General features: G+C 37.7%; 5 protein-coding genes across 10 annotated transcripts; 2 read left to right on the top strand and 3 right to left on the bottom strand.

The window, feature by feature from the left end:
• Window positions 1-385: 385 nt before the first annotated feature.
• On the bottom strand, window positions 386-2,395 carry LOC108772096 (mastermind-like protein 2). Its single transcript, XM_018537552.1, has 3 exons — window positions 2,000-2,395; window positions 810-1,711; window positions 386-467 (listed from the first exon to the last, which is right to left on the bottom strand). The coding sequence occupies exons 1-3, from the start codon at window positions 2,393-2,395 to the stop codon at window positions 386-388; spliced, it is 1,380 nt and encodes a 459-aa protein (XP_018393054.1).
• A 5,727-nt stretch (window positions 2,396-8,122) lies between these two features.
• Window positions 8,123-11,778, bottom strand: Droj2 (DnaJ heat shock protein family (Hsp40) member A4-like). 4 transcript variants are annotated; one of them, XM_018537613.1, is made up of 5 exons: window positions 10,564-11,778; window positions 9,610-9,789; window positions 9,229-9,526; window positions 8,800-9,139; window positions 8,123-8,715 (listed from the first exon to the last, which is right to left on the bottom strand). In XM_018537613.1, exons 2-5 carry the CDS (start codon window positions 9,739-9,741, stop codon window positions 8,286-8,288), a joined length of 1,200 nt encoding a protein of 399 aa, XP_018393115.1. In that variant the 5' UTR covers window positions 9,742-9,789; window positions 10,564-11,778; the 3' UTR covers window positions 8,123-8,285. The 4 variants fall into 4 exon arrangements, with proteins under 4 accessions (XP_018393115.1, XP_018393116.1, XP_018393114.1 ...); XM_018537614.1 differs by having other exon boundaries at window positions 9,610-9,786; XM_018537612.1 differs by having other exon boundaries at window positions 11,610-11,778.
• A 744-nt stretch (window positions 11,779-12,522) lies between these two features.
• RpS24 (ribosomal protein S24) lies at window positions 12,523-15,169 on the top strand. 3 transcript variants are annotated; one of them, XM_018537647.1, is made up of 5 exons: window positions 12,523-12,579; window positions 12,947-13,015; window positions 13,098-13,421; window positions 14,066-14,139; window positions 15,076-15,169. In XM_018537647.1, the coding sequence occupies exons 1-4, from the start codon at window positions 12,577-12,579 to the stop codon at window positions 14,075-14,077; spliced, it is 408 nt and encodes a 135-aa protein (XP_018393149.1). In that variant the 5' UTR covers window positions 12,523-12,576; the 3' UTR covers window positions 14,078-14,139; window positions 15,076-15,169. The 3 variants fall into 3 exon arrangements, with proteins under 3 accessions (XP_018393149.1, XP_018393147.1, XP_018393148.1); XM_018537645.1 differs by lacking the exon at window positions 12,523-12,579 and adding an exon at window positions 12,639-12,668; XM_018537646.1 differs by lacking the exons at window positions 12,523-12,579; window positions 14,066-14,139 and adding an exon at window positions 12,639-12,668.
• A 175-nt stretch (window positions 15,170-15,344) lies between these two features.
• Window positions 15,345-17,460, bottom strand: LOC108772140 (mucin-3A). Its single transcript, XM_018537600.1, has 3 exons — window positions 17,379-17,460; window positions 16,572-16,781; window positions 15,345-16,176 (listed from the first exon to the last, which is right to left on the bottom strand). The coding sequence occupies exons 1-3, from the start codon at window positions 17,452-17,454 to the stop codon at window positions 15,437-15,439; spliced, it is 1,026 nt and encodes a 341-aa protein (XP_018393102.1). The 5' UTR covers window positions 17,455-17,460; the 3' UTR covers window positions 15,345-15,436.
• A 3,578-nt stretch (window positions 17,461-21,038) lies between these two features.
• On the top strand, window positions 21,039-25,267 carry LOC108772095 (uncharacterized). Its single transcript, XM_018537551.1, has 2 exons — window positions 21,039-21,479; window positions 22,037-25,267. The coding sequence occupies exons 1-2, from the start codon at window positions 21,129-21,131 to the stop codon at window positions 24,758-24,760; spliced, it is 3,075 nt and encodes a 1,024-aa protein (XP_018393053.1). The 5' UTR covers window positions 21,039-21,128; the 3' UTR covers window positions 24,761-25,267.
• The last annotated feature ends 499 nt before the right edge of the window (window positions 25,268-25,766 follow it).

The raw sequence follows: 25,766 nt of genomic DNA, 5'->3' as shown, positions 1-25,766 counted from the left end.
GCCCTTTCATTTATTTTTGAACAAATTAGCTTTAAAAGAGAAATACGTTACATATTACTCCATGCGTACAATTCGCTGTTTAAATTTCTATAAATCAATTTTGGAGAAACACCAATTACACTCGATGCTCGTGTTTCGTACACCGCACACCTGACAGTATACGTTTAAACTGGACGTAGTTTAATTCCATTAGCAAAACGAAGGCTACGTGCGTTTTCATTTCGATTTGATGCCTCGAGCTGTCGGTCAGCTCCGTTTAAGCCGACGAATTAAAAGCGCTCGCTAATGCGACCCGCTCGAAAATTAACTTTGTACGTTCAAGTAATTTTCGTGAGACAGAAGAAAGAAATAAAGTCGTGGCGCGGCGGGCATCATCACGAGGGCATCATGGAATTTTTCGTTCCAAGAACATTCGGGCACGCCACGTTTCGGGCACGCATGTGTTGCGCAAACCAGTGATTATCAATCTGCGTCACCGTCATAACGTTAAAAAATAATCAAGAGAATTTGAAAATATTGAGAAAATAAGACAATTTGTTCTCTATAATTAAAAAAATGATAAATTGTACAAAACTTGAAAGATAAATTAATTTTTTATACGAATTGATTTCTTTTTATCAATCGGAATAAACTATTCTCGATATTATATCAACATTTTTGCGCGATGAAGCTTATCTCTCAATCACATCATATTAATCACTTTGAGTTACTTTTTCCTCTTTCCTCATTTCTATACGTGTCAGCTCTCGCTCGAGGTAAATCGAGAGTCACTGATGACTGATAACGAACGAACAACACGGAGAACTCACCTGATGTAAATGATGACCCCGTTGGTGCATATCCTTTTCCATCCACGTGGCACGGTGATCGTCGACAGTTGTTGTTGCTGCTGCTGCGTAACCACTGCACTGCCGTTCATTGTCAACACCACTGCGTTATGCTGCACACCATTGTTACTACCGTTGACACGCGACGGCGGCCGCTGCCGCGCAGCCTGCTGCGCACACGCACTACCACCGCCAGGATGATTATTACTCGTTGGCATGCCACCGTCGTGCTGTCCCGACTGATGACTCTGACTCTCGTCAGGACTACTGAGGCTGCTGTAGGTCGTCGTCGTCGATGACTCGTCAGACCTGACCGAATCGCAGCCGGCGGTCGCACCACTACCGACACCAACACTACCGTCACCAACACTGATCACCGAAGTCGGAGCCGAAGAGACGACTTGCTGCTGCTGTTGCTGACTATCGAAACCGTCTTGCTGCTGCCGGCTCTTGTCATCCACATTCGTTGCCGCCTGTCGCTCGGCGGCGTTTTGAAGCGCGACGATCCCGTTCCTATCACCGGAGGACGTCGTCGATGTACCGTACGCGACACAATCGTCGTCACCCGCACCGAGAAGACCGCTCGGATTCGGATTCGGCCGCCGTGCGACGATATTATTACTGTTCGTCACAGAGTGGTACTCGCCGCTCATCCTCGTGGAGTACGCGGCGGTCTGATACGTCTTTGCGCCGGACACCATTGAATCGTTATTGCCAAGACCGTTCGCCGTCGAGCGCTCTCCGTTCTCCGACAGGCGTGATTTCTTATCGCGCGTCATCATTGTCGTCGTCGTCGTCGTCGCCGTGGCGCACACTGTCGACGAATGCCCCAGGTTGGCCTGTCGATACAGCATCGTGTAATCCTCTTCGTCCTCATTGTTTATCTGCAGAGAAGAAGCATGCCTGGATCCGTCGCCTTCATCCGTCCCGGGATTCATCGCCGCCGCCGTCGCCGTCGTCGTCTTCGCCGTCGTCTTCGTCTTCGTCTTCGTCGTCGTCGTCGTCGTCGTCGTCGTCGTCGTCGTCGTCGTCGTCGTCGTCGTCGTCGTCGTCGTCGTCGTCGTCGTCATCGTCGTTTCGAGTGACGGCTTCAGACGGCAACAGCCGATCGCGGGAGAGGTAGTGGTGGTGATGACGTTATTTCCTACGTTGCTATCGTCGGTGCAATATACGGAGGTTTTGGCGGGAAAGGTCGTCGTAATCGCCTGCGCCATCGCCACCTGCGGAGCCTGCAGGATACCGGCGTACTGCGTCGTCGTCTGCTGTTGTTGTTGTTGTTGTTGTTGCTGCTGCTGCTGCTGCTGCTCCGGTTGCGACTGATAACCGACCGCGATAGCGGCAGCAGCGGTCGCGGCGACATTCTGACCCACCGCCGTGGCGTACGCGAAGTTCTCCCCCGACACGTATACCAGAACGCTATTCTGCTGTATAGGTTGCTGCGGATGATGCGATTGTAACTGTTGTTGTTGTTGATGTTGCTGCTGCTGCTGCTGCGTTTGTTGATGATGCTGATGGCCGTGACTCGGGGGAGCAGGGAGCGTGGACGGCTGCTCAGGCTTGCCGGCCATGATCCAGCAGCGCGGCGGATGACCCTGACGACACCCACGACATCACTGGCACGACGTGGCACGTAGCTCGCCTACGTGGAGACCCCGGCGGCGAGTACTGCCGCATCCTCCGCGCGAGCCGGCTCACGATTTCTCACGCGCTCGACAACGACGATGAACCTCCTGCAGCAGCTCCTGCAGGTCGACGTAGGGTGTTTGCACTCTCACCGATGTTCCTGCACGTACAATTGCGTCTCTTCGCGCGGCACACGTAGCACGACATAATATTACATCAATCGCGTGGCTCGAACATGGTTCCCCCGAAGGGGAGGGAATATTCCTTCCTTTCGAAAAACGGCGGGAATCGTTCGCCTCTCTCTTACGTCGCGCGTCGTCCTCGAAACCGGCGCGTGTTTGGCGCACGTAGTACACGCTGTCGCTGCTCGCCGCCGGTCAATGGCCGTCTAACCTCCTTGACGCGGCGGAGATCGACGGGCATGGCGCGGGACGCGCCGACGATGCCGCAGTTGGCTCGCCTTTCTTCTCCTCCTTCTCCTCTCTGCCTCCTTTCCTGAGGATAGACGCACGCTCGTCAAAATGTCGCAGCTCGCGACACGTCGTCGCACGTGGACGCGATCGGAATTTGAAATGCCGCCATCGGGTGCCGATGACAGCCGGCTGACGTTTTTCTCCGAGTTTCCGCCTCTCTCTCTCTCTCTCTCTCTCTTCCCTGCAGAAGCCTCGCTGATGTTTCGCCGGTTTCACGTCAAATCCTTTTGCCGCGCGGCCGAACGTTGCACAAGTCGCGAGTCGTTACGTAGCATGATCGTGCGCGAGGTGGAGGTGGTGGCGACAGCGGCGGCGGCGGCAGCGGCAGCGGCGTCGAGCAAGGTCGCGACTGCTGCTAGCTTCACTCGAAACTCTCATAGCCGGCGGCGGCGGGCCGACGCGCGTAGGCGAGCCGCTTGTTTATCAGCGAGGAATTACGTCTCGGAGTAAGCGCGGACGAGAGAAAGAGAGAGAGAGTCTTACGTACGCGCGCGCAAGGTCTCGCTTGCGACTCAAGGTAGGGACGACAATAACAACAACGACGACGACGACGGCGACGACGACGGCGACGGCGACGACGGCGACGACGACGACGACGACGACAACGACGACGGTCCGTTTGCGGTCCCCGCCGCGCCGGAGCGACGCAACGTAAAATCGACGACGGACCGAAGATTCTTTCAATTGCGTCGCGGCTAAATTCACGACGGTTAGTACTCGCTATACGAGACGAGTCTTTCGAGAGAGCGGGTTAACACCCCTGGCTCCGCGCTTTACTCACAGCCACCACTACACATTATTACTCCTCCGTCCTCGATCGAATCGCGTTATGCACTCCGAACTAACGCAAAGACGCGCGCGCACTCAATTATGTGAGGAGGGGAGAAACCGTCTCGTACGGTCACGCGACACGATAATTCCGACGAATGCGAAGCTCACGATGATAACACAGCCGAACGATGTGCCATCTCCCTCGACACTGACTGCGTATACGCGGGTTTAATCGCGCCGGACTCGACTGGAGTCGCCTCAAGTCGGCGCTCGATCGGTAATATGGCGCGAACGCGCACACCGTACAAAAAACACTTTACGCCACTGGCGTAACGATTCGGGTTAAATCGCGCACGGACGAACGAACGTCGTGTTATGACGCTGTGTCATCGTCACAGCAGCAGCAGCAGCGAGTATCACGACCACCACCACCACCAGCACTCTTCCACCACCACCACCACCATCATCATCACTACCATTTCCACTGGCTGGTACCACTACTGCTTGATATTACTACCACCACCACCACCACCAACAACAACAACAACAGCAGCACCACTACCTCCTACTACTACTACGGGAGCGCGGTTACGAACTCGGAGTCGGGTTAAGTTAACTAACCCTCTGGAACACCTGCGCGCTACTCCGTTTCTCACGGGGGCCTCACCTCCCCGCTATCGCGCGGTTATTACGGTATTTTTCGTGACGAGCGATGGTAGCGGCGCGGACGCGGCGACGACTCGTCGTATCGGCGCGTTCGTCGTCCTGCGTTTAACGCGCCCGATCACTCACCGCCTGCTAAAAACGTATACCGCCGTTCGTAATGCCGTGCCCGCCAGATGCTGCTGTGAGCCCCGTCCCCGTACGCTACGCTCTTTTCGCGTAACTGATATTGAAAAAATATGGCTCCCACCGCATACCCAGAAACCTCTGCGGCATCCCGACGGCTGGCTCCGCTGACTGCTGCCTCTACTCTACCTCTGCCTCTCTCCCTCAGGCCACTCGCACGTCACTAAACCCGTCGCTAAAAACATCGACCCACACGACGCGGCGCGGCGCGCGGCAATCGGCGAGCGATAGTGCCGCTATCCATCGGACGGGGCAAGCGTTAATTTCGCGGTCGTCCCCGCGCCGGATATTCTCTCTCCCTCCCTCTTTCACGCGGAACGACTGAATCCGCCAGTCATAGTCAAAATAACGAGCGATTCATGAATCGACATTTTGTTAATCTCTTTACTATGAACCTTCGTGTAGATCAATTACGAATTAGCGAATAATTGCAACTTTGATTAGTCATCGAATAACAATCGAGTATGCGAATTAGTAAACACAAAAATATTAAATTTTTTATCACTTAATTAATTTCATTTTATACCTATTTGTTTCTTACTACTTATTATTCAATTTTTACTAGTTTGAGCAAATTCAAATAATATAGAATCTACTGACATTTAAAATTTATTTTGATATGTAAGCTATTTTTAAAAGTTAAAGAAACTATCTTATAAGTAAAATGTATTATTATATCACACACATTAATCGACGCGTTTATTTGCATAACGAATTAGTAAGAAATTGGAGGAAAATTACATGAAACGAATGTTTCGAGTAATTGAACTATGTGAGGAATTTTAGGTTCGATTCTGCAAGTATAAAATCGATAATCCCATTGTACAGTTCCAAATTTATTTGAGACGCTCAAAAAAAGTACCTAATCAATCACCAATTTTTCCTATAATAAATAAGATTACAAGACATATGTGGCTATTTATTAAAATTCGCTATAGTAACTGTGGACGAGTACCATGTATATAGTAAATTATGTGTGAATGTGTGTTGAAAGTATATTAATTTAATATAGTACAACAGGATCTATGAATTAGCTAGATCTCTAGAGCATTTGTTCATGCGCGTTTAGATGAAGATATGGTGAAATATGACCGAACAAACTTGTAGAAATATATCTATTATGAAAAGGTAATTTTTGTTTACACAAATTTCTAGTAAGGAAATTACTAAACGACCACTGTTTTTACTGAAATATATAATAAAATCTCAGCATTGGCAAATGTAAAGAAGGAAAATGGTTAGATTCGATACAATATAATTGCACAAAGCTGTTTATAAATACGCGCAATCGTCCACACACACAGGAACCTGATTCCCCATTTTATTTGCATATTATTCGCAAACAAAATTGTATATTTCCATTTATCATCGTCACACGCCAGTATACAAAAGCGACTGGAAAAAATTAAATACTACGAATATGGAATAATGTCCCACTTTGAAAAATTTCTTCGAGATCTCTAATACAATTGATAACATTAAGGCTTTAACCAAGCGTAGTTTATACCGTTTCCACATCGATTGATACATCTCGATATTATTATTTCAAATTCTAGAAAACTGTAAAAGATAACAATTTTCAGACTTTAAGATTTGGAGTAATCAAGTTTGCTGTTATCAATATCTGAAGGAAGTAATCATGTATATACGGATATTCCACAAAATTGAACTAAATATATATATGTATATATATATATATATTTATGAAATTTAATTCTAACTTTAGCCATGTAGTAATCACTGTCGAGCAGCTAGTTGGTTATTGGAGCGATATAATTGGTCAAACAGCAGAGACAATCGCGATGTTCGACAATACATGATGCCTTTCATTATGTTGTGACAACGGGTATCGAAACCTTTACGTTACATCTAAATAAATTCAAATTTTCTTATCATTGTGTAATGATAAGTACATATTTTTAGTAATCCTCTATTGAAAGAAATAACATGAGTATATAGACGAATATTTACAATAAGCGAAAAGAAATGAGTGAAATTTTGATTGAAACATCTTATTGAGAAGCGAATAAACGATATCCCTCGATTCACCCACAGATACAGATAAAAAAAATAGGCGATATTAACAATATCAACAAAGGGCGCAAGAACATACAATTATTTCTTTAAAGAATTTTATGTTACCATTTCAGACACGTTATAATACAATAAATGTGATTTTATCGATCTGCCTAATTCGGACATTAGATTTTTTTTTTGTAGGGGAGAATAAAGAAATTATTACAGCTAAATAAAAAATTAAATAAAACTAATAATGAGTGTCTATCCGTTGATAAGTCTTTGTTAAAACTCTACTCTAGTTGTTTAAATTTAAATTACAATACATTCACATAGCAATATAAATCAATATAATTTTAAATAAAAGATAAAACCATTCAGAACAAATCGTAACACGTTTTGTTCAAAATTATAATTTATATTAATAATACACACAATTCCTTTGATTTGAAGACTTCTATATTTGATGATCGCCGGCTTTATTGAACTTTTCCCTCAAATATTTGCGATTGCCCCATTCTCCCCTGCTCTAAATTCATCGAAAATATGTAGTGATATTTATCTTATAGTTTTCTCTTGGGATACACTGAGTGTAACCGAGCGCTACACCAATCGCATGTAAGTGCTGTACCAGTGCTGCACTATATACAGTAGTGTATATACACCATGGTATACAATACTTTATGCTATCGTGTTTAATCCTGCTGCCGATTGACTTCCATTTTCAAATTTTAAATATTACACTGGCTCTACACCGTCCTTTTGAGATCGTGTAGCAAAATCCCACTTTGTGCATAAAATTTGCACTACACTATAGCCACGAAAACACGTTACACTGAATGAGTTCACCTACTACCAGCCAAGGCAACACGCTACTCTGTTCGAGTGTTGCACTGGTGAGTGATGATAATGCACAGCCAAGAGAAAACTCTATTAAACAACGTGTGCGTTCTATAGTCACTTGTACGATATTAACTCCTTCTTAGGACTGTGGCACACAAAAAACTGAAAACAGTATGACGTAAGCAATAAGGAAATCAACATGTTGGATTGGCTACTGCTTACGTTATGTCCTTACGGACTCTACTATAATTGGTCAATTCGCTTAAGGTTTTCGTGTGCCATGGTCCTTAACAAGAAACAAAGTTGATACAGTGCAACACAGTCAATCATTACATTTTTATTGTTTGCCAATGTTAAACAAAAATTATCACTGTGTCGCTTGCTGAAAAGCACGAAATATATCAGATTATCACTGAATGCAAGAAATGAGAGAGACTATTATTATTTATATCCGTATACAAGTATTATCCGCCTTAATCATGTGTCCGTAATTCATCCCTACCATTTCATTTGTTAAGAAAATACCAGAAACATATCCTAAAAAGTATGCTCGAAAAATCAGAAGCTTCAATGAGAAACCTCTCCACATAAAAGATATCTCAATAAGATACTTCATCATAATGAAGCTTTAGTCGTATAAATTTTCATTCTTTTCAAGATTAGATAAAATTAAAAAATCAATAATTGCAGTACTCACTGTTTTTTTTTTTTTTTTGCACATGTCCAAACAGTAGAATTGTTTCAATATCTTTCTCACTCATTGAATAGTTGGCCTACATATCCATGTTGTTTCTTTCTTTAGCATGATACAGAAACGAGTGAATGGGACAGAGTTTGAAATGAAAGAAACGGCTATGTTTATTACAGGGTTAGTGTAATCAAATTAATGTGTGGCACATTGGACTCGCGATGGACCTCCTTCGTCTTCTTCGTACGCTTGTCTCGTATCTCTCCGCCTTTGCTCCTGCTCGGGATCCAAGTCGGTAAGTAAACACTCCTCGGCACCATCTGGAATTATAACTTCTTCCCTCGGCGGCAGACATTTTTCCAATGACGAAATAAGCGACGGGTCTATGTTCTTCGGGAAATTGACTATAAATTGTATTATAAGTCTGCCATGTGTAAATGGATCCTTGTAAATCGGCATGCCCTCGTTCAAGATACATTTCAAGTCACCGTGTTTCGTCACAGTGCCGGGAAGTGAGGTTATCACTAGATCTCTACCATCCAAAGTACGGATAACTTTTTGGAATCCACATAATGCCTCTACGAGTTCTAGTTGCATTCGCATAATCAGATCATTCCTCGAACGCCTATAATTTAATTGATCGCAACGTATTAGTAACAGTTTTTTAAATGAGCAGTTAATAAATATATTCCATCCAAATACTACTAACTTGAATACATCGTGATCTTTTTCTTCGAGAAGAATAACTATATCGCCAGGTTCCAAATCTGGTTCCTGATCACCTTCGCCACTGAAAGTTATCTTTTGACCATCAACCATTCCTGGATCAACGTGAACCTCAAGTATCTTTCTATCTCTAATAGTCTTTCTTCCATTGCAGTATTTGCAACGATCACGAGGATTGATACGTTCTCCCTGTCCTTTGCAATCTGCACACATGGTTTGTAAATGTTGTAACATTCCCGGACCTAATTGCTGAATTTGTACTTGCAAGCCGGAACCATGACATGTCGAACATTGTTCAACGGAACCTTTCTTACCACCGACACCTAATTGGAAAACGACAGAGATCATATTCTCCATATTTACACAGATTTAGACCTTTCTAAAATTACGATCTCCATATAACCGCCGTTACCTTCGCATTTCTCACAAATAACATTCTTCTGTAGAGCCAGTTTACGCACAGTTCCTTTGTAAAGTTCCTCGAGGGAAACTGATAATTGATGCATTACATCTTGACCTCTGCGTTCTCTCCTTCTTGCACCTCGTCCACCAAATCCTCCTCCAAAGAACATATCAAAGATATCCATTGGAGAAGAGAAACCACTACCACCCATGCCACCTTCTTTCAAAGCCTGCTCGCCACCCTGATCGTAGATACGCTTCTTCTCTGGGTTTGACAATACTTCATAAGCTTGAGAAATTTGTTTAAACTAAAACATAAATTTTATAATATTAAATTTTATTATACATAAACTAATTAATAAGTATTCCAAATGATAAGATTCGTACAAACCTTATCTCCTTCATTAGGGTTTTTGTCAGGATGATATTTCAAAGCAAGCTTTCTATAGGCCTTCTTCAAATCTTCCTGCGAGCATCCAGGTTTTACGCCCAATACGTCATAAAATGTAGTCTCCTTAACCATTTTCACGGTATGTTAAGTAGTTAGTGTTATATTAAATCACTCTTGCTGCTGTAAACAAGAAAAAATATGCTTTAATTTTTTACATTGCCATTATAAATACATAAGTCTATTCTTTGTTACCGCATTGGACTGCACTAAAACTTTTTACATCTCATTTGAAACAAAACTTTGAATATGTATCTTTTTCTATTTTAAATAGAATACACTGCATAATAAGTTTAAAACATCAAATACATTTAATCTGCTGATAAAATAACATCAGAGAACGATAAGTGTACAGCTACAAAAATAGATTCAATGACATAATAATGAAAAAACTTCACCCATAGATAGGAATGCTTGAAATACAAATTTTATATTTCTTTAAAAAAATAATGCACAATACCATTCTATCAAAATGTCAAACGCATTTTAACTAACGACAAAATGACATCAGAGAATGACTGGAGGAACAATTTCATTATATCGATGAAGTAAACAGCTCATGATGTTACAACATACATGCGCAAAACCAAAAAGATAACCAAGTTCAACTCATAATTAATTCATAACTTTAAATGCAGAATGCATCATTTTTGTAGTGTTGCATAATTGAATCTAGACTCATAAATTCCAACATGGTCAGATATCAGGCAATAAACACATGTAACTTGGGAGTCGTTTTATGAATATTTAAATTGATAAACAGTAAAGTTATATAAGATACGATAAGTACCAAAAGAACACTTGGTACCCAAGTAAGAGAACTACCAGCTTAATTACTTAAGAGTTGAACTAAAGAATTGAAAATAGTGAAAAGATTTGTTGAAGCGTAAATTGTACCAATGTTTGTCTCTTCATCCTTTTTCTCACTTTTCTCGCGACTGATTTCAACTCTCGTACAACGCGTGCAAATGTTTTTTCACGCAGTTTGAAGTAGAGATAGAAGTCACGCTCGTGAATTCAAAGAATATAAAACACCCATGCGGGATTCATGCGAATTTCAAAATGGCGTCTACGGTAGAACTGGGAGTATACGATTAAATAGACTAGCGAGCAAGGTATTTTAAAAGGCGAGGCGCGTGTCGTTCGCGAACAAAGATCGCCTCTCCGAGCTTTCTAGAATCTTCCACTTTCGCATAGGTAGTATACCGAGCACGCGGGTTCTCGGAATCACAAGTCGAATCGAGAGATGACAAAATTGGTATAACGAAGCGTTTGCCCAGATCACTCGTGACTAATTTTTACGCTCGACGACGACGCATTTACGTTATCACGAGAAAAACACGCTCTCTTCGTGATAAGCGAATTCTACTTTTTCCTTTTCTTTTTTTCTTTTTTTTTTTCGTCTATCTCCTTTTCTTAGCAATAGTCGGTGCCTCGATGCGTCGATCGTTAATCAACACGAGTCGGGCAAGCGAGACTTGGTAGCCAGGCTTCCATCTTTCTTTCGAAGCTCGCTGCCGCAATGATAGTACTCGCCTGGCACGAAGCTCACGTCCCGCTTCGCAACGTCCATCAAGGCAAGCGTGTAATGAAATATATCGCCGCGCAACCTTCGACCATCCGCCAAGGCGCTCCTGTTTCCTCCCTCCCTTCCTCCTTCGCAGGCTTCGGTGACCGTTACGCAGAGCTCCGCAGAGCTCAGCAGAGCCAGAAGAAGAAACCGCGACGAAATGCCGACTTGGGAAAATTTTAGACGCCTCACGCGACACCCTAAGCGCTGATTACGTTGCCCAGGGAGAGAGACGACAAATATCGCGAGCGGACGAACTGATCGATCGATCGCGCGACTTCAGCCGCCCGTTGTTCGCACCCGGTCCACGCCGTCAGATCGGCGAATGGATCGTCCTCCCTGACGACAAGAGTCTCGCGAGAGTCTCACTTACCTGCGTAAACGACGAGGAGTCTTAGAATGACCGCGCACGTTTCGTACGACGCTCGTTCTATATTCGCATCCACGTCAGAACGTTTCACGTACCGAACTGAGCCGGAATCCGTGCACCCACGTCGCCTACCGATATTGCAAGCCTGTAGTTCTCGAAACTTCCTAGAGAACGGCAGTGGTCAACGTCGAGTCGAGTCGAGCGCCAATCAGCTGCCGACGTTGGTGGAAGCGCACAACGTCGGTCTTTATCGAAAGCTCTGTCACAAATTCGCGTCGATCATGCAGATTCACGCTCGATAATTATGACCCTTATTTCTAGCTCTTTAAAAAAATTACATGTAAAAAAATATGCCGTCTGTATTTTTTTCTGTTTTGTTTGTAACAATCTGTACGTCACAGACTTTTGTAATCATTTTGGCTATATTCTTTGTTTCCAATAAAACAATAATCCAAGAGAGAGTTTTTTATTATTCTTGCTATACTTTTTAAGTACTCTCTGTCCTTGGAATAATTTATTTTATATAATAAAAAATTTTAATAAATTAATAATATAATTGAATTTTAGACTCTCTTATATGTTTCAAACAATTACAAAAATTAAAGTAAAAACATAAAGGCTATTAAGAGTCAACGCTGTTAGCAGTGCGCAAAAAATATATAATCTTAAAATCTAAAACATGTTAGATATTATGTCGAACGTTTCGATCCTTAGTTTCGGATCATCATCAGCGACAAATACAATATAAAATTAAAAATTACTCAGAGTTGCAAACAATTTACTTTATAGAAAGTTTACAGCGCCAAAAGAGAAAAAGCTAGAGAATAATACAATTTTTTTACATTTGTATAATTAAAATACACGCGGTGTCCGGATGCCAATGCTGCCATGCGATCTTTCGTAGATGGCGGTACATATTTCCGAATGTATCTTTTTCGAAGCGGTACAATAATCAACGTAACCGATCAAGATGGTACGTAATTTGTATCGAGAAATTCTGTAATAATCATTCAACGAAACGTACAATATTCAATTAAATATTTAACGATGGCATCTAATAAAGTATGTGTCATGTATATCACGTTCAGAAAGTACCAATTCAGATAGAGTAAAATTAATCAAACGCGACACATGACATAACCTTAATTGAGAAATACATGATTATAATTGTGTAACTATTTGTGACGCTTGAGTTAATAAGATCATAATATTAACTTTTTCTTTATTTGTATTCACTTATTTATAGTATTTGACATTCTATTTCTATACGCTCAAGATGTCTAATAAATAACCTAACCTAACATACAAATAAAAAAGCATTTTTTAATTTTTGCTTATAGACGGAAGGTACAGCTACCATCAGAACGAGAAAGTTCATGACCAATCGACTTTTATGTCGAAAACAAATGGTGAGTTTGAGAATCAAATATCCATGACTTTAACCCACCCATTACATATGAAAATTTATACGATGAATTTTTTATTTTGTAGGTTGTAGATGTTATCCATCCTGGCCAACCATCAGTTCGTAAAACCGAGATTCGAGAGAAATTAGCCAAGATGTACAAAGTGACTCCAGATGTTGTCTTTGTGTTTGGCTTCCAAACTAACTTTGGTGGTGGTAAATCTACTGGATTTGCGCTCATCTATGATACCTTGGATTTCGCAAAGAAATTTGAACCTAAATATAGGCTAGCAAGGCATGGCCTTTTCGAAAAACAAAAACAAACTAGGAAACAGCGTAAGGAACGTAAGAACAGAATGAAGAAAGTTAGGGGTACTAAAAAGAGTAAAGTTGGAGCAGCATCTAAAAAGGTAGGTGAAGTAATGTCATAATATATCTTTTCCATAAACATGATCATATTTCTCTATTACTCGAATGTTAACATTGCAAAAAAATTTCTCTCTTAATGCTTATTGGTATAAAATATCTTATGCATGTCTTTTTTTTAATCACATGGGCTTTAACTTAAAATCTCTTGTATCAAAGTTGTAATTGTCTTTAAATTATGTATGTTCTCTCCATCTATTGTAATTTTTTCTTTGTTCTATTAAGTTAATTCATTATATCAATGCACTACTCTAATTAATAAAATCAGACAGTTTATATACATGTCGAATTTTTTTTATGGCATAATTTACAAATTCCTAGTATTATATATTAAATAGATAACTTTAAATAAATGATAAATATTCATTCAATAGATTTATATATAATATTTGATTGGTTTAACCTTTTATATTTCTCACACAATACAATGAATATTATATTATCAATAAAAATGTATATATAAAATTGTAAGCTGGGCCGAGAAAAATAAGTCGGACGCTCGTTGCTTACAAAATATTTTTCGTTAATAATATAATAATATTCATGGACAATTCAGAAATAAATTTTCCTTTGGTTCATTGTCTATTATGCATGCTATGGTGGTATACGCTTCTTATTTACATTCTAGGGAAGGAAATAGAAAAATGATCATCATTTGTACTACAGAATTCTGGAGGAGCAATTTCTTATTGCTTAATCAGGGTCAGCATGCAAATTTTTAAGTTTATACTTTTGTTCTGTATTAATTATATAAGCATGCTAATATTTTTTTTATTCATTAACAGCACAAATATATGATATTATATTTTTATGATTTAATTATTATTTCACTAATCATGTAATTCTAATGTTTCAGTAGTTTGTTCATTCATAGTAATATAAAATTGTAATGTTTTATTATATTTTCATGATATGAAAATTATAATATTACACATAGGCCATATTATATTTTTATATCGTATAATAAGCATCTTTAATGATGTACATAGAGTGTAGATTTAGAAAATGTATAATTAAGTATAAGACTTAATTACTTATATTTGCATTTTGGTGCTTAATACTTTAATTGTAAACTTATACTAATATATTATCTACATCATTACAATTAAAATTGAACTTTTGCTATAGTAATCAAATTTTTTAGAAAGTAGTTATTACTAAATTAGATTACTTCCTTCAGAAGAAAAAAAAATGAAATAAACTTGTGAGTTTATGCTTAATGTTTCCTTACTTAAAAACTTTGAGAGAGAGAGAGAGAGAGAGAGAGAGAGAGAGAATTATAAATATATTAACAAAGTAACAATTTTATTTTATTTTAAAGTTTGTTCTGTGTTACATTTGCATTTTATATTAATATGAAATTAAATATGCAAAAATTGCTAATGTTTAAACAATTTTGAAAATTCTTGAATATAAAGTTATATTGTATTTTTTGTTAACGCATATATTTTTTTATATTCAATTAATACGCTTTAGAACATGCTTTATATGTTAATTACTGATATATGTATGTATGTGCTATCCTATTGCTATAATAATTTGTATTAAAATTGGTTATGTGCATGTTAAAAAATTGATTTTAAGTAAGAAAGAAGATATATTATTTTTTATACATACATACATTTTTTTCTATTACAGTAAAAGAAGCCATTTTGAAGACCACACAATCATCAACGTAAAAGTTATTATATTTTACTATGGAATAGCGCCAAAATTATAATAAATTTTACGGAATAAACGTGTATTCTTCTTGATGAAAACCTGTTTCTATCACGTGCATTTTTCTTGACATCTCGTAAAAATACCTCGTTAAAAAATTTATTATATTGAATCAATGCGCTATTATTTTTTTTTACTTTTCTAGTTTCAGTATATATATTAATATTTTTATGTCTAATATCAATATGTACTTACAACTTACGTACTTTAAAACTTAATTAAAAAAAACATTGAAAATCAAGATACACCTGAATTTTCTTTTTATAATACGCAATCTGTTTTAAAACGTTATTACTTCGGCAGATGCTGGACGAGGTTTCTTTGTGGTGCGTTTATTGACGGTCTCATTATCTTCTACTCGCTTATTAAAGAAAGGTAAAATTTGTTCGGTGGACGTTTCGGGTGAGTCAGTGGTAGTAATAGTAGTTAATTCCTCAGAGGATGTAATATCTGCTTCATTAAAAACTGCAGTAGATTCGATAGACGTTTCAGTCGATTTGATAGAAGTCAGATCAGTGGATAATGTCGACGTGATGGAAAACATAGTAGTATCAATTGACGAAACAATTGATTCAGTAATTGACTCGTTAAATGTTAATGTAGGTTCAGTAGGTGTTGCAACCGGCACACTATTTATTATAACAGATTCACTGGAAATTATAATTTCTTCACTTGATGAATCAATTTCTATATTCGGCTCTATAGAAGTTGTAATTAATTGGGTAGTAAGTGGAATCGATTCGGTAGAAGTCATGATAGCCTCGGTGGTTCTTACTGTTGATTCGGTCGAAGTTAAATCTGATTGCGTTTGAGCAATAGTTTTGGTGGTTGTCTGTTGTCTCGATGTAGTCAATTCGATCTTTGGTGTAGCTGTTGAAGGTTGCGTAGTTCTCGGAATTTCTGTTGGAAGTTTACTGAAGTCAGGCGTCCAGTCGATCCCAAATATAGGAGGTGATGGCAAATTCGGCATAATGGGCATTATGTCCCACTCATCCGAATCGCTGTCCTTGTAATCATTGCCTGCAATTTTCCGGATGATGTACCAGTTACCAATCCGCACGCCCCAATCTCGTTTTGGGTCGAACGATAAGCTAGCTATTAGTATGAAAAAATCGACAAAATAGGAAAGTTAAATCTGGCTCGTCTAGAAGTTGCTTGGAAGGATGCAATCGTGGAAACCTTTGAAAAATATACGTAGTATTATACGCTATAATCCTAATTGTATCTCTCATATGACATTCACGAGTGACGCATCACGTAAAACGTCGAAATCGCTCAATTATGTTTCGTAGCGAAGCATAAACACATGATTTAACATCCTATGTGTGTTTCAGCTTTATTATCTGACAAAGAATAAAAGAAGAAGAACTCTACGGATACTGACTCTAAATTTCATGTTATTGAACTTTGCTTACACAAATCTAAGAACAAGCCTGGATAGCCCGATATTCGACTCTCCAAGGTCTTATCAATATTCAAAATATCCTGCGGTGATAAAGTCGGAGTTGGACCATCTTTGCCAAACCACTCTCGCCATTTTCCCACAATTCGGTCCTTGATCATTTTAAACCAATCTCGTATTGTTTCTCCGAATCCAGTTGATCGACCTTGAAAACTTGTTCCATCTAAGACAAATTTGCATTGAGCAAAATATTAAAAAATTATAGAATTTATAGCATATAGATTGCTCACTATATACATCACAATTGAGTAGTACAGTTTAACTACAACCTTATTAAATTCCTTTTTAGTTTATATAATTTTGTAAAAATTGACGTAATTCGAAAATCTGACCATTTAATCACAGATATACTTATTGATGTTACAAATATATACCATAGATATCTCTATCTTTGCTTAAAGATATTAAGTTTTAATGAATTTAAAACTATAACTTATGTACCAGATATGCTTTTCAGCGAGCGACACAACATAACACATTAAATCAAGATAAAATGATCACTGTGTTACAGTGTGTCGTTTGCTGGAAGACACCCTAATATTTCCATTTTTCTTCGCACAAAACCGGGAATTGTGACACTACATTCTTTTCTTTTCTCTTTAATCGGGACAACTAATCATTTCAAGAACTTGAGATAGTAATTAAATACATGTTTAATTCAACTATAATATCGATTATTTCAATTCTGCACTTTATTGTCCTTTATACTGTAAGATATAATTAATTTAGCACTCTTATGAACAACTACAATGTACAGCACCTCTATCGAAAATTGGTGTTGGCGTAGCAAGCTGGCAGGTAAGAAGCAATAGCAAGACACCTGAAAGTGGTTGCATTTTTGCAATCGGACAAACAACACCACTCTGAGTGCGGGCATAGAAGCGCGTGCGGTTTTATATGTCCTTCGGCGGAAGTGCATAGCATGACGATCTCGTTAGTGCCACAATTTTATCGAGGAATCAAGCTGAGCCTGCATTAGCTATAAACGTAAACAGCATCGGCCTTGTCGCACTCGTTCCGATCTGTTCCGATCTCAATCTCTCAATCGGTTAATCATCGTAACTTTTACAGTATATGTATACAACTTACAACAAGAGAGAATCCGAATCTCGTCATGGCACAGCAAGATGGCTAGTCACTTATTCCGCGAACCTGGGACCACGATATCACGCTATTGTGCTGTATTACGTATGAATGCAAATTACATACGCTTATCCGTTATTACTCGTATGGGTTGGACTGGTTGACCGGCCTAAAACGGGGACTATCAATTGATTACCCATTTGCACGCATTGTTAATTCACGGTTTATACGGTTTTTCTATGGTTACGCTTGTCCGCGCTTTTAATGTTAGAATTATCAAAAAGACCACCTGGTTTCGTTTGACTGAAATGGCTATTCGATTTCTCTTTAGATTTCAATTTGTCATCAGGGTTAATGATAAATGATGCTAGGGGTTTTAATAAGGGTTATTTTAGATGGTACAGTTAACGCGCAAAATGAGAGAATGTATTATACAATAGATACTTTTTTTAATAATCGCATTGCAGTTTATATTACAAGTTTGAACATGTAATTTTAGACTAATTTAGATCAATTTAGAAAAAACCTTTGTAAACAACCTACAAACATCCAAGATGAATCTTTCACTCCGGTAAAAAAAAATGCATTCTCTGGTAAAATGCTAACATGTTTATCAGTCGATACAAAATTGAATGGGAATGAGGTGTTTTCCAGTGGTCTAGAATGAATTATTAGATCTTTCGCGATCTAATCGACTGTAAACGACCATAACAACGGATCAAGTGTTGCAAATTGTTATTGTTCACATCATTATAAACCTTACTAATAAAACTACATATTTGGTACAGAGAGTGCCGTGTAGGCAAAGTAAAGGCACCGTGGGAGCACCGGTGGTATCCCCAATCGTAGTATATGTGTATCGATGAAATAAAGGGTTTTTGTAGTGGAATGAGATTCCAAATTCTCAGATATACAGCCCTACTAGGGCTTATAGTTGCGACCAAGGTTACGACGCATGATTAAACCATCATAAAATTAGTCACAGCCGAAAAAAAGCGAGGCTTGGTCTGTCACGTGCTGTAGGTAAAAATGGACTCGTCCAGAATTGGGTTACATGTTCACATCTCTCCCATTAGCTTTAGCTCCTGTTTCTCAAGTTCGGTCCTTTGAACGTCTGTTACTTGACTACACGCATTGTCTTTGTGCTTCAAGAATTCTTATTGTGCGCATGAGTCTACTGTATAAAGGGAACGGACGCTGAGGCAGCTGAGGCTACACGACAGTCTGCCCTGGCTCTATTGACGAAGTCTGTATACGTTACACAACAGGCGTACGAAATCGACTGTGTCTCTCTCGAAATCTCAGGTGAATGAACGTTTATAACATCGATAACAATAGATATCTCATCGCCGCGATATTGAGTAACGCGATAGACTATAAATTATATCATTATATGCTTATTATGCGTAATTTATAAGAGACCCAAGTTTCGCATAGATGACGATATCGTAGCATGTTACGCATCGGGTTATGTTACGTATAACGGAATTTCAATGCATAGATCGGATTGTACGGGATCTTCTCGTTGGGCGAATCTAGACATAAGCGTATACGAGTGATACGTAAACGAAATCGAGATGGGATGTAAAATTCAACGAGAATTGCTTTATCTCCAAACTTGGACTCGTCCAAGGTTCTCGACTGTATGTGTTCTCGACTATACTCAAACTCAAGCAATTCTCAAGACTACATCGTCCAATCGCGTGATAGCACGCAGTGACGGAACGATAACCGCAAAGACCTATTACTTAATTTTATAATTGGCAAACAAATTTTTTATATGATATATTTTTTTGCAAAGTATAACAAAATGTATTGTCAAACGCGTATCAATCACGAAACACATAACAATATCGTGGAAAATTGAAAATATTAAAATTCATATAATTTACCCAGATTTACGATGAGATATATAAGAAGTCTGGCTGTTCACGACAAGTCTCATTTCAATTCCTCAATCTGATCAATAGTTCTTAGTTTTATCTCTTAACAATATCAAAGTGTGTATAGCACAGCAAATAATCGAAAATAAGGCATGTATAGTATTTTGATATTTTCGGTAACTTTTCAAAATAATCCTACAATTGATTGTATCAAAGTAATCCTGTAATTGATTGTAAAAATGTGTACAATTTAACGAATAAATCTAGTTTAACTTGAACGCTAAAGTAAGTTGTCTTTAATAAACAAATTGATTTATCATTGTGTTAAATAAATTAAATGAAAAGTTAATAACATTTGATTCATCCCTTTAATAAATGCCAGTCGCGCGGGTTGAGTTATTCTCAACTGCTTTTGGAAACCTTAGTAAATTTTAGGATACCTTGGTGTATACTGGGATGTATGAATAAATAATAAAGTACTGAGAGAGAGAGAGAGAGAGAGAGATCGGATGTTATTTTTGTCGACCCTTATTAATTAACTTTTATTGAGTGTAGTATCCTTTTTACGAGAGATATCAGATCGATGTTCGGAAACTGACGAGGATTTCAGTTACATCGAACGAATACTTTGACTAATTATACAATTCTAATTTTAGTAATAAACGGCATTTTATTCTGATCATTCCTAATAGAAATTTCTTCGGAAATTCCCGTTGAACTTTCATTGCAAGATTAAGTTATTTATATACCAATTTGATATTTAGCTTTTGGAATATGTGTAATACGTATTTCGATCGAGACGTACGATTGTCGTGTTTCTAGGAGAAACTTCCCGTTCTATTGTTCCCAATTAAAGATGGAATCAGACGATGCTCGATTTCTTTAATGACAAGCATGCAATCATACCTGCTCTCATGTAGGTATGCTAGAATTAGAATTCGTTCATGCGTTGGGTTTTGCACGCTGATATGCATTAGAGCACATTAAAATTCCTACCTATTTGTATATAGTTTTGTTTATTGCGCATTGTGATGCAATATCTATTGAGATGATCAGATTGGAAAAATTTTCAGAAAAAATATCGATTCGTTTGTTTTGAGATTAGTCTTTGTAACTGATGCGGTTACTCTGATGGTCGGAAACACACGCCAAGGAATGACTGTTTTTATTAATATTATTATTACGTCTCGCTAAATTCGTTATACTATTTACCCTTTGCCTGTACCTTCTCCTACTCTCTAAAGTTTGAATATAATTAATATTGTGTAGGTATAAAATCAACAAAAGTACGTCGAAGTAAACAGTCCCAATTGAGAGTGCCCATCAGTACACCCATTGGACTAGTGCCACCTATCCAGCACTGGGATCAGTTTCGATAGTGGTCGGAGAGCTGGGTCGGTCGGATTGAGGAGAGGTTCGACACAAACGCGTCCCAACGCGTCTCTCCAGTCCGTTAAGGATAGGAGAAGACGTGTGTTGAGACGAGGAAAGAACAGTAAAGGGTCGTAGCGCGCCGAACAGAGAGGGACTATCGTCTAGCAATCATGTCGAATGGCGCCGAGAAAGAAGCATGCTGTGATACGGTAGAGTCTAAGAAAGACTCCGAGATTGCCGTGAATCAGCCAGACACAGACAGTGGCCAGCAACAGTTCGCGATCAACAACACTGCCAACGTACTCGTTTCGGAAGAGATTCAAATACCATCTGTTTTCCCGCAGACTGCACCATTTGCATCCTGTCCTAGAATGGCTGACGACACTACGACCATCCACGGGGACACGGATGATACAACGATATTGATACCGTCTTCAAACCTCACCGAATTCCAAATTGAATGCAAGCCGGAACCAGATACCGAATTGGTCACCTCGAACAACGATGACCCATTGGCATTTGTAAGTGTGGGAATTTATGAGTTGCTTCATCAATCGTGTCACGCATTACGTCGAAATGCTCGTTATTTTAATTTCAGGAAAATTCGTCCTCTGCATCTTTAGAAAAAAAAAAGATATTAAAAAATGCTGTTGTTTCGTTAGCAATCATTTTACCGCGCTTTTCACGTTTGTGTTGGTTAGGATGATATGACTCGATTGCTAATGTTTTGTATTGTTATATATCACACACATATATATATATATATATATATATATGTGTGTGTGCGTGCGTGCGTGTTTGACTTTGTTATTTATTCCAACTTATTATTGATAATCTGTCGTTACTTATCTAATATGGGAATCTAATCTGTTGCGACAATCATTAGTTTTTACTGGAAAAACTCTGATCACTGATTTTTGGTTATGTGTCTCTGAAGCTTGTGTCATATGTTTATGTGAAATTATTAGTTTTTCTCTTACTTTAATTAGTATTTTATTAAGATGTAAAACATAAAGAAAAATTAAATAAGATATATTGTAAAAGTACATAATTGAAAATTATATATTTTTTATTACAGGATGAATCTTCGACGTTACACTTTCCGATATTCATACCTACAATAAAGGATCCCGTTGTTTTATTGGAGAGATGTGATAAAATTTGGGAAACATTACAATTAATAAAGACTGTACAGGTTGAGAAGCTAACAGTGCCAACTAATGATGATTGTAATAAAAATAAAGAGGAAAAGAATGAGGAAAAGGTGCAACATTTGGATAAGGCTGAGCAATCTGTATCATATGTTAAGAGTCGACTTAGATTGAAGAGTAATAACGCAGTGCCACCTTTTAAGGTTTCTGTTCTAAGAACAAAGAAATTATATCCTTGCACTACCTGTGGTAACCAATACTTAGAAAGACGATCCTTAAGAAAGCATTCAGAAAGAGTACATGGAATTGTCCTTCCCTTACTTGTTCAACGTAAACGTTTGAAACATAACGCTTTAAACAGAAAGAAATTCAATGGAGCACGTCAAGTTTCTTCCATTAGCAAAGAAAAGAACAATTCTGAAAAACTTTCTGATAATAAAGATTCAGGTGAAAAGATGACTACAAGGACAAAACTTACCAAAGTTGAAACTACTACTTCGCCGCCTACTACATCGACACAGTTTGTCAAGTGTACATTATGTCAACAAAAAGTATTATCTTTAAGGAAACATTTAATTAATTATCATAAAATTGGAGGTTCTACAAGTGTAATGGAACAGCTAGAATCATCATTATTGAGTGAAACTAAAACATCGTCTGAAGATAAGCAAACTGCATTAAAAAATGAACCACATCAAGATGGTTTCCGCATAATGGACAATGAAAATGATACTCGTGGAACATCCAAAATCCAAGGAAAAAGAAGGTATAAATTGTCTTATCCTAGAAAGAAACGCAAATTGAATAATGAACGCTATACATTTGTTCAGAATCCACCTACCATCACACAGAAAAAAATATTAAATGCTTATTCATATAAATGTGATATTTGCTTGGGAATGTATAAAACTGCTCACAGTTTATGTAAACATAAACGCAATCACATCTTACGTGGAGAAACTAAAGAAAATTTTCATAAATTTCCATGTAGATACTTTAATTCGCCATTCAATAAGAATTACAAATCATTACAGCCTTCTATGAAGTCTGCTAACACTGTTTCCAAAAATGCTAATAGTAGAATAAATAAAGAGGATAAATTGCAATTAAATAATTCCAAGCCTAATGCATTGCGTAATCAAAATAGTTCAATTTCTAATCGAGCTATTCGATACAATGAAAGAATGAACAGAAATAATGATACTACTTGTATATGCGGAAGATCATTTCGAAATCCTCATACCTTGTTCCTTCATAAAAACAATTGTGAATTATGTCAAAATGAGGATACAGTAAAGAACACTAGGGTTAGCAGTGATAGAGACTCTGGTATTGGCATTAATATAACAATCAAGAAACGAAATGATTCATATGAAATAGTTGGTAAAGATGATGAAGATAAACTTAATGTCTCTAAAACATATTTTGAAGAAGATACTTCATCTGTGTCTCATAAATCTAATTATACCAAAAATGTTGTTAAAGCGTCCATTAATCAGCAAGTATTAGTTACATCTGATTCATCTAAATACAGTAAAGATCATAGTATTTTGAAGTTAGAAGATACAGATGAAGACGTAATCATTGATATTGAAGACGATGTACAAACTGGTCTTGATGAATATAATACAATGAAGCAGATGACTACACAAAAAAATGGCAAGCAGAGTTCGTCACAAAACGATATGAAAGGTGGAAAAATTGAAAAATTTTTCGATAAAGTCAATACATTGAAACAAATGTGTCAAAAGGTTCTCGACGTTCGTAAATCTGACAATATAGAAGATAGGAATGAAGAATTTAACCAAATTAAAGGAACTTGCATGGAAAATGATCAAGTTAAAAATCTAGAAGTATATCAAAACAAGCGAGAATTACGATCTACAAATAAACGATATCTCTCTTCCAAAGTGAAATTGGATCATTTCTATACTGAAACAGAGGTTCGTACGATACAATTTAAACCAATGATGTGTGGATACTGTATGGAAGAATTTAGTAATATTAAGTTATATGATAATCACCAATGTACTGTTACAAAAGGCAGATCATTCGATGAATTTTCACTACGGTTACTATGTTTCTTTTGTAAAGAGCTACTAAATAGTTACAGCGAATTCGATGAACACATGAGATTCAAACATTTTGATCATGGGTATCATTGTTTTCAATGTCCCGAACGATTCACGAATGATAAATCACGATTATCTCATTTTCATTCGGAGCATAACGATTTGATTTGTAAATTTTGTGATAAAAAGATTAGTATCTCGTCAAAGACTCCACACGAAGGTTATCATTTAGGTTTCGGTTATCCCTGTCATAAATGTAAAAAGGCTTATACAAATAATAAGAATCTTTCTTATCACAGATACACGATACATTTTAATGGAGCTGATAACTTGGTAACTTGTACTATATGCTTGAAATCTGTAAAACTTAAAACTTTCCGTGGGCATATGAAAGGGCATAAGCATAATGCATGTTATTTTTGTGGCAAAGTATTTTCTGATAAGGTAGGTTTAGAATATCATACCATGATGAATCATGGCACTAATTCCAAATTAAAATGTAATATGTGTGGTACGCGGTTTTATACTAAGAAACAACTTGAAAGACACGAGAAGATCGATGGATGCAACAGAGAATGAAAAGTTAAATTGCAACAGAATGTGCTAAAAATCATTAAAAATATTTTTTGTCTAAGAAAAATAATATATATGAAGGAAATGAATTAACAAGGAAAGGCTTCCCTCATGAAATTATATAGAATCTATCGGAATCCCACTGCTTTCGCGCGACTTTCGGAGTACTAGGTAATATAGAGAGGTGAGCACACCTGAATAATTTTATCAGTTAATGTTGTCCTAATTGTGTACATTTTGTATACGTACAATACAAAATCACTATTGTACATTGTTCAAACGGTATAGTCAAAAAAAAAAAAAAAAACGAGATAATTACTGATTTTATTTCTTAAATATATTGGTTGTTAATTTAAAATAAATAAAATATTTTTATCCCCCTTTTTTGGACAAATTCGTTCATTAAAATCAAAGAGGGATATCTGGGAGCCTTTCTCTGTAAGGCGAGAATTGCTGTTGCAACAATTAAAATTTACGTAGAATTATTTTCAAGTCAATTCTAAATATACAGGAGATGCGTCTTGCGTTAGACTATTATTCTCAATATGTGTACGCAAATTATTTTTATATTTAGTTTATACAAGTCTTATAGGGAATTCGATTGCACGCACTACTGCGCATTATAATGTATATTAAAATCGTTGTATACTGATTTAATCTGTTTAAAAATAAAATGCAAATATTTTAAATTATAAAATATAGATTTTGCTTAACAGTACAATAAAATATACTGAGATCATTAAAAAAAATAATCCATTTTTATTTTGATATTGAACACATTTTCACGTTAATTGGTGTACGATGGTTTTGGTGCGATGTAAAGATGCGCACTGAGTGCATTCAATCGAATTCACTATTATACATTTATATAATTGACACAAGTAGCATTCATGTATTACATTATTACATCTGAAACATGAATGACATTTTTTGAAAGCGCATGTATTTTATTATCCGTTCCATTAATTGTACTATTCGCTGATTAATCATATTATATTTCTGTATTATGTTA

Source organism: Cyphomyrmex costatus, unplaced genomic scaffold, assembly GCF_001594065.2.
Source record: "Cyphomyrmex costatus isolate MS0001 unplaced genomic scaffold, Ccosl1.0 scaffold18, whole genome shotgun sequence".
NCBI classification, from domain to species: domain Eukaryota; kingdom Metazoa; phylum Arthropoda; class Insecta; order Hymenoptera; family Formicidae; genus Cyphomyrmex; species Cyphomyrmex costatus.
The sequence above is the reverse complement of the archived record's forward strand: the minus strand, read 5'-3'. Positions and strand labels throughout refer to the sequence as shown.

Excerpts from the sequence above, each read along its gene's own strand:
- LOC108772096 (XM_018537552.1), bottom strand. The coding sequence starts at position 2,395 with ATGGCCGGCAAGCCTGAGCAGCCGTCCACGCTCCCTGCTCCCCCGAGT. Across the intron at positions 1,712-1,999 it reads CCTTTCCCGCCAAAACCTCC|ATAAACAATGAGGACGAAGA; the intron begins GTATATTGCACC and ends TCTTCTCTGCAG. Across the intron at positions 468-809 it reads GGGGTCATCATTTACATCAG|ATTGATAATCACTGGTTTGC; the intron begins GTGAGTTCTCCG and ends ACGGTGACGCAG.
- Droj2 (XM_018537613.1), bottom strand. The coding sequence starts at position 9,741 with ATGGTTAAGGAGACTACATTTTATGACGTATTGGGCGTAAAACCTGGA. Across the intron at positions 9,140-9,228 it reads TATTTGTGAGAAATGCGAAG|GTGTCGGTGGTAAGAAAGGT; the intron begins GTAACGGCGGTT and ends TTTTCCAATTAG. Across the intron at positions 8,716-8,799 it reads AAAGATCACGATGTATTCAA|GCGTTCGAGGAATGATCTGA; the intron begins GTTAGTAGTATT and ends ATTAAATTATAG.
- RpS24 (XM_018537645.1), top strand. Across the intron at positions 13,016-13,097 it reads TTTTATGTCGAAAACAAATG|GTTGTAGATGTTATCCATCC; the intron begins GTGAGTTTGAGA and ends TTTATTTTGTAG.
- LOC108772140 (XM_018537600.1), bottom strand. The coding sequence starts at position 17,454 with ATGCAACCACTTTCAGGTGTCTTGCTATTGCTTCTTACCTGCCAGCTT. Across the intron at positions 16,782-17,378 it reads AACACCAATTTTCGATAGAG|ATGGAACAAGTTTTCAAGGT; the intron begins GTGCTGTACATT and ends AATTTGTCTTAG. Across the intron at positions 16,177-16,571 it reads AGGCTTGTTCTTAGATTTGT|GCAATGATTACAAGGACAGC; the intron begins GTAAGCAAAGTT and ends GGAAAATTGCAG.
- LOC108772095 (XM_018537551.1), top strand. The coding sequence starts at position 21,129 with ATGTCGAATGGCGCCGAGAAAGAAGCATGCTGTGATACGGTAGAGTCT. Across the intron at positions 21,480-22,036 it reads ACGATGACCCATTGGCATTT|GATGAATCTTCGACGTTACA; the intron begins GTAAGTGTGGGA and ends TTTTTATTACAG.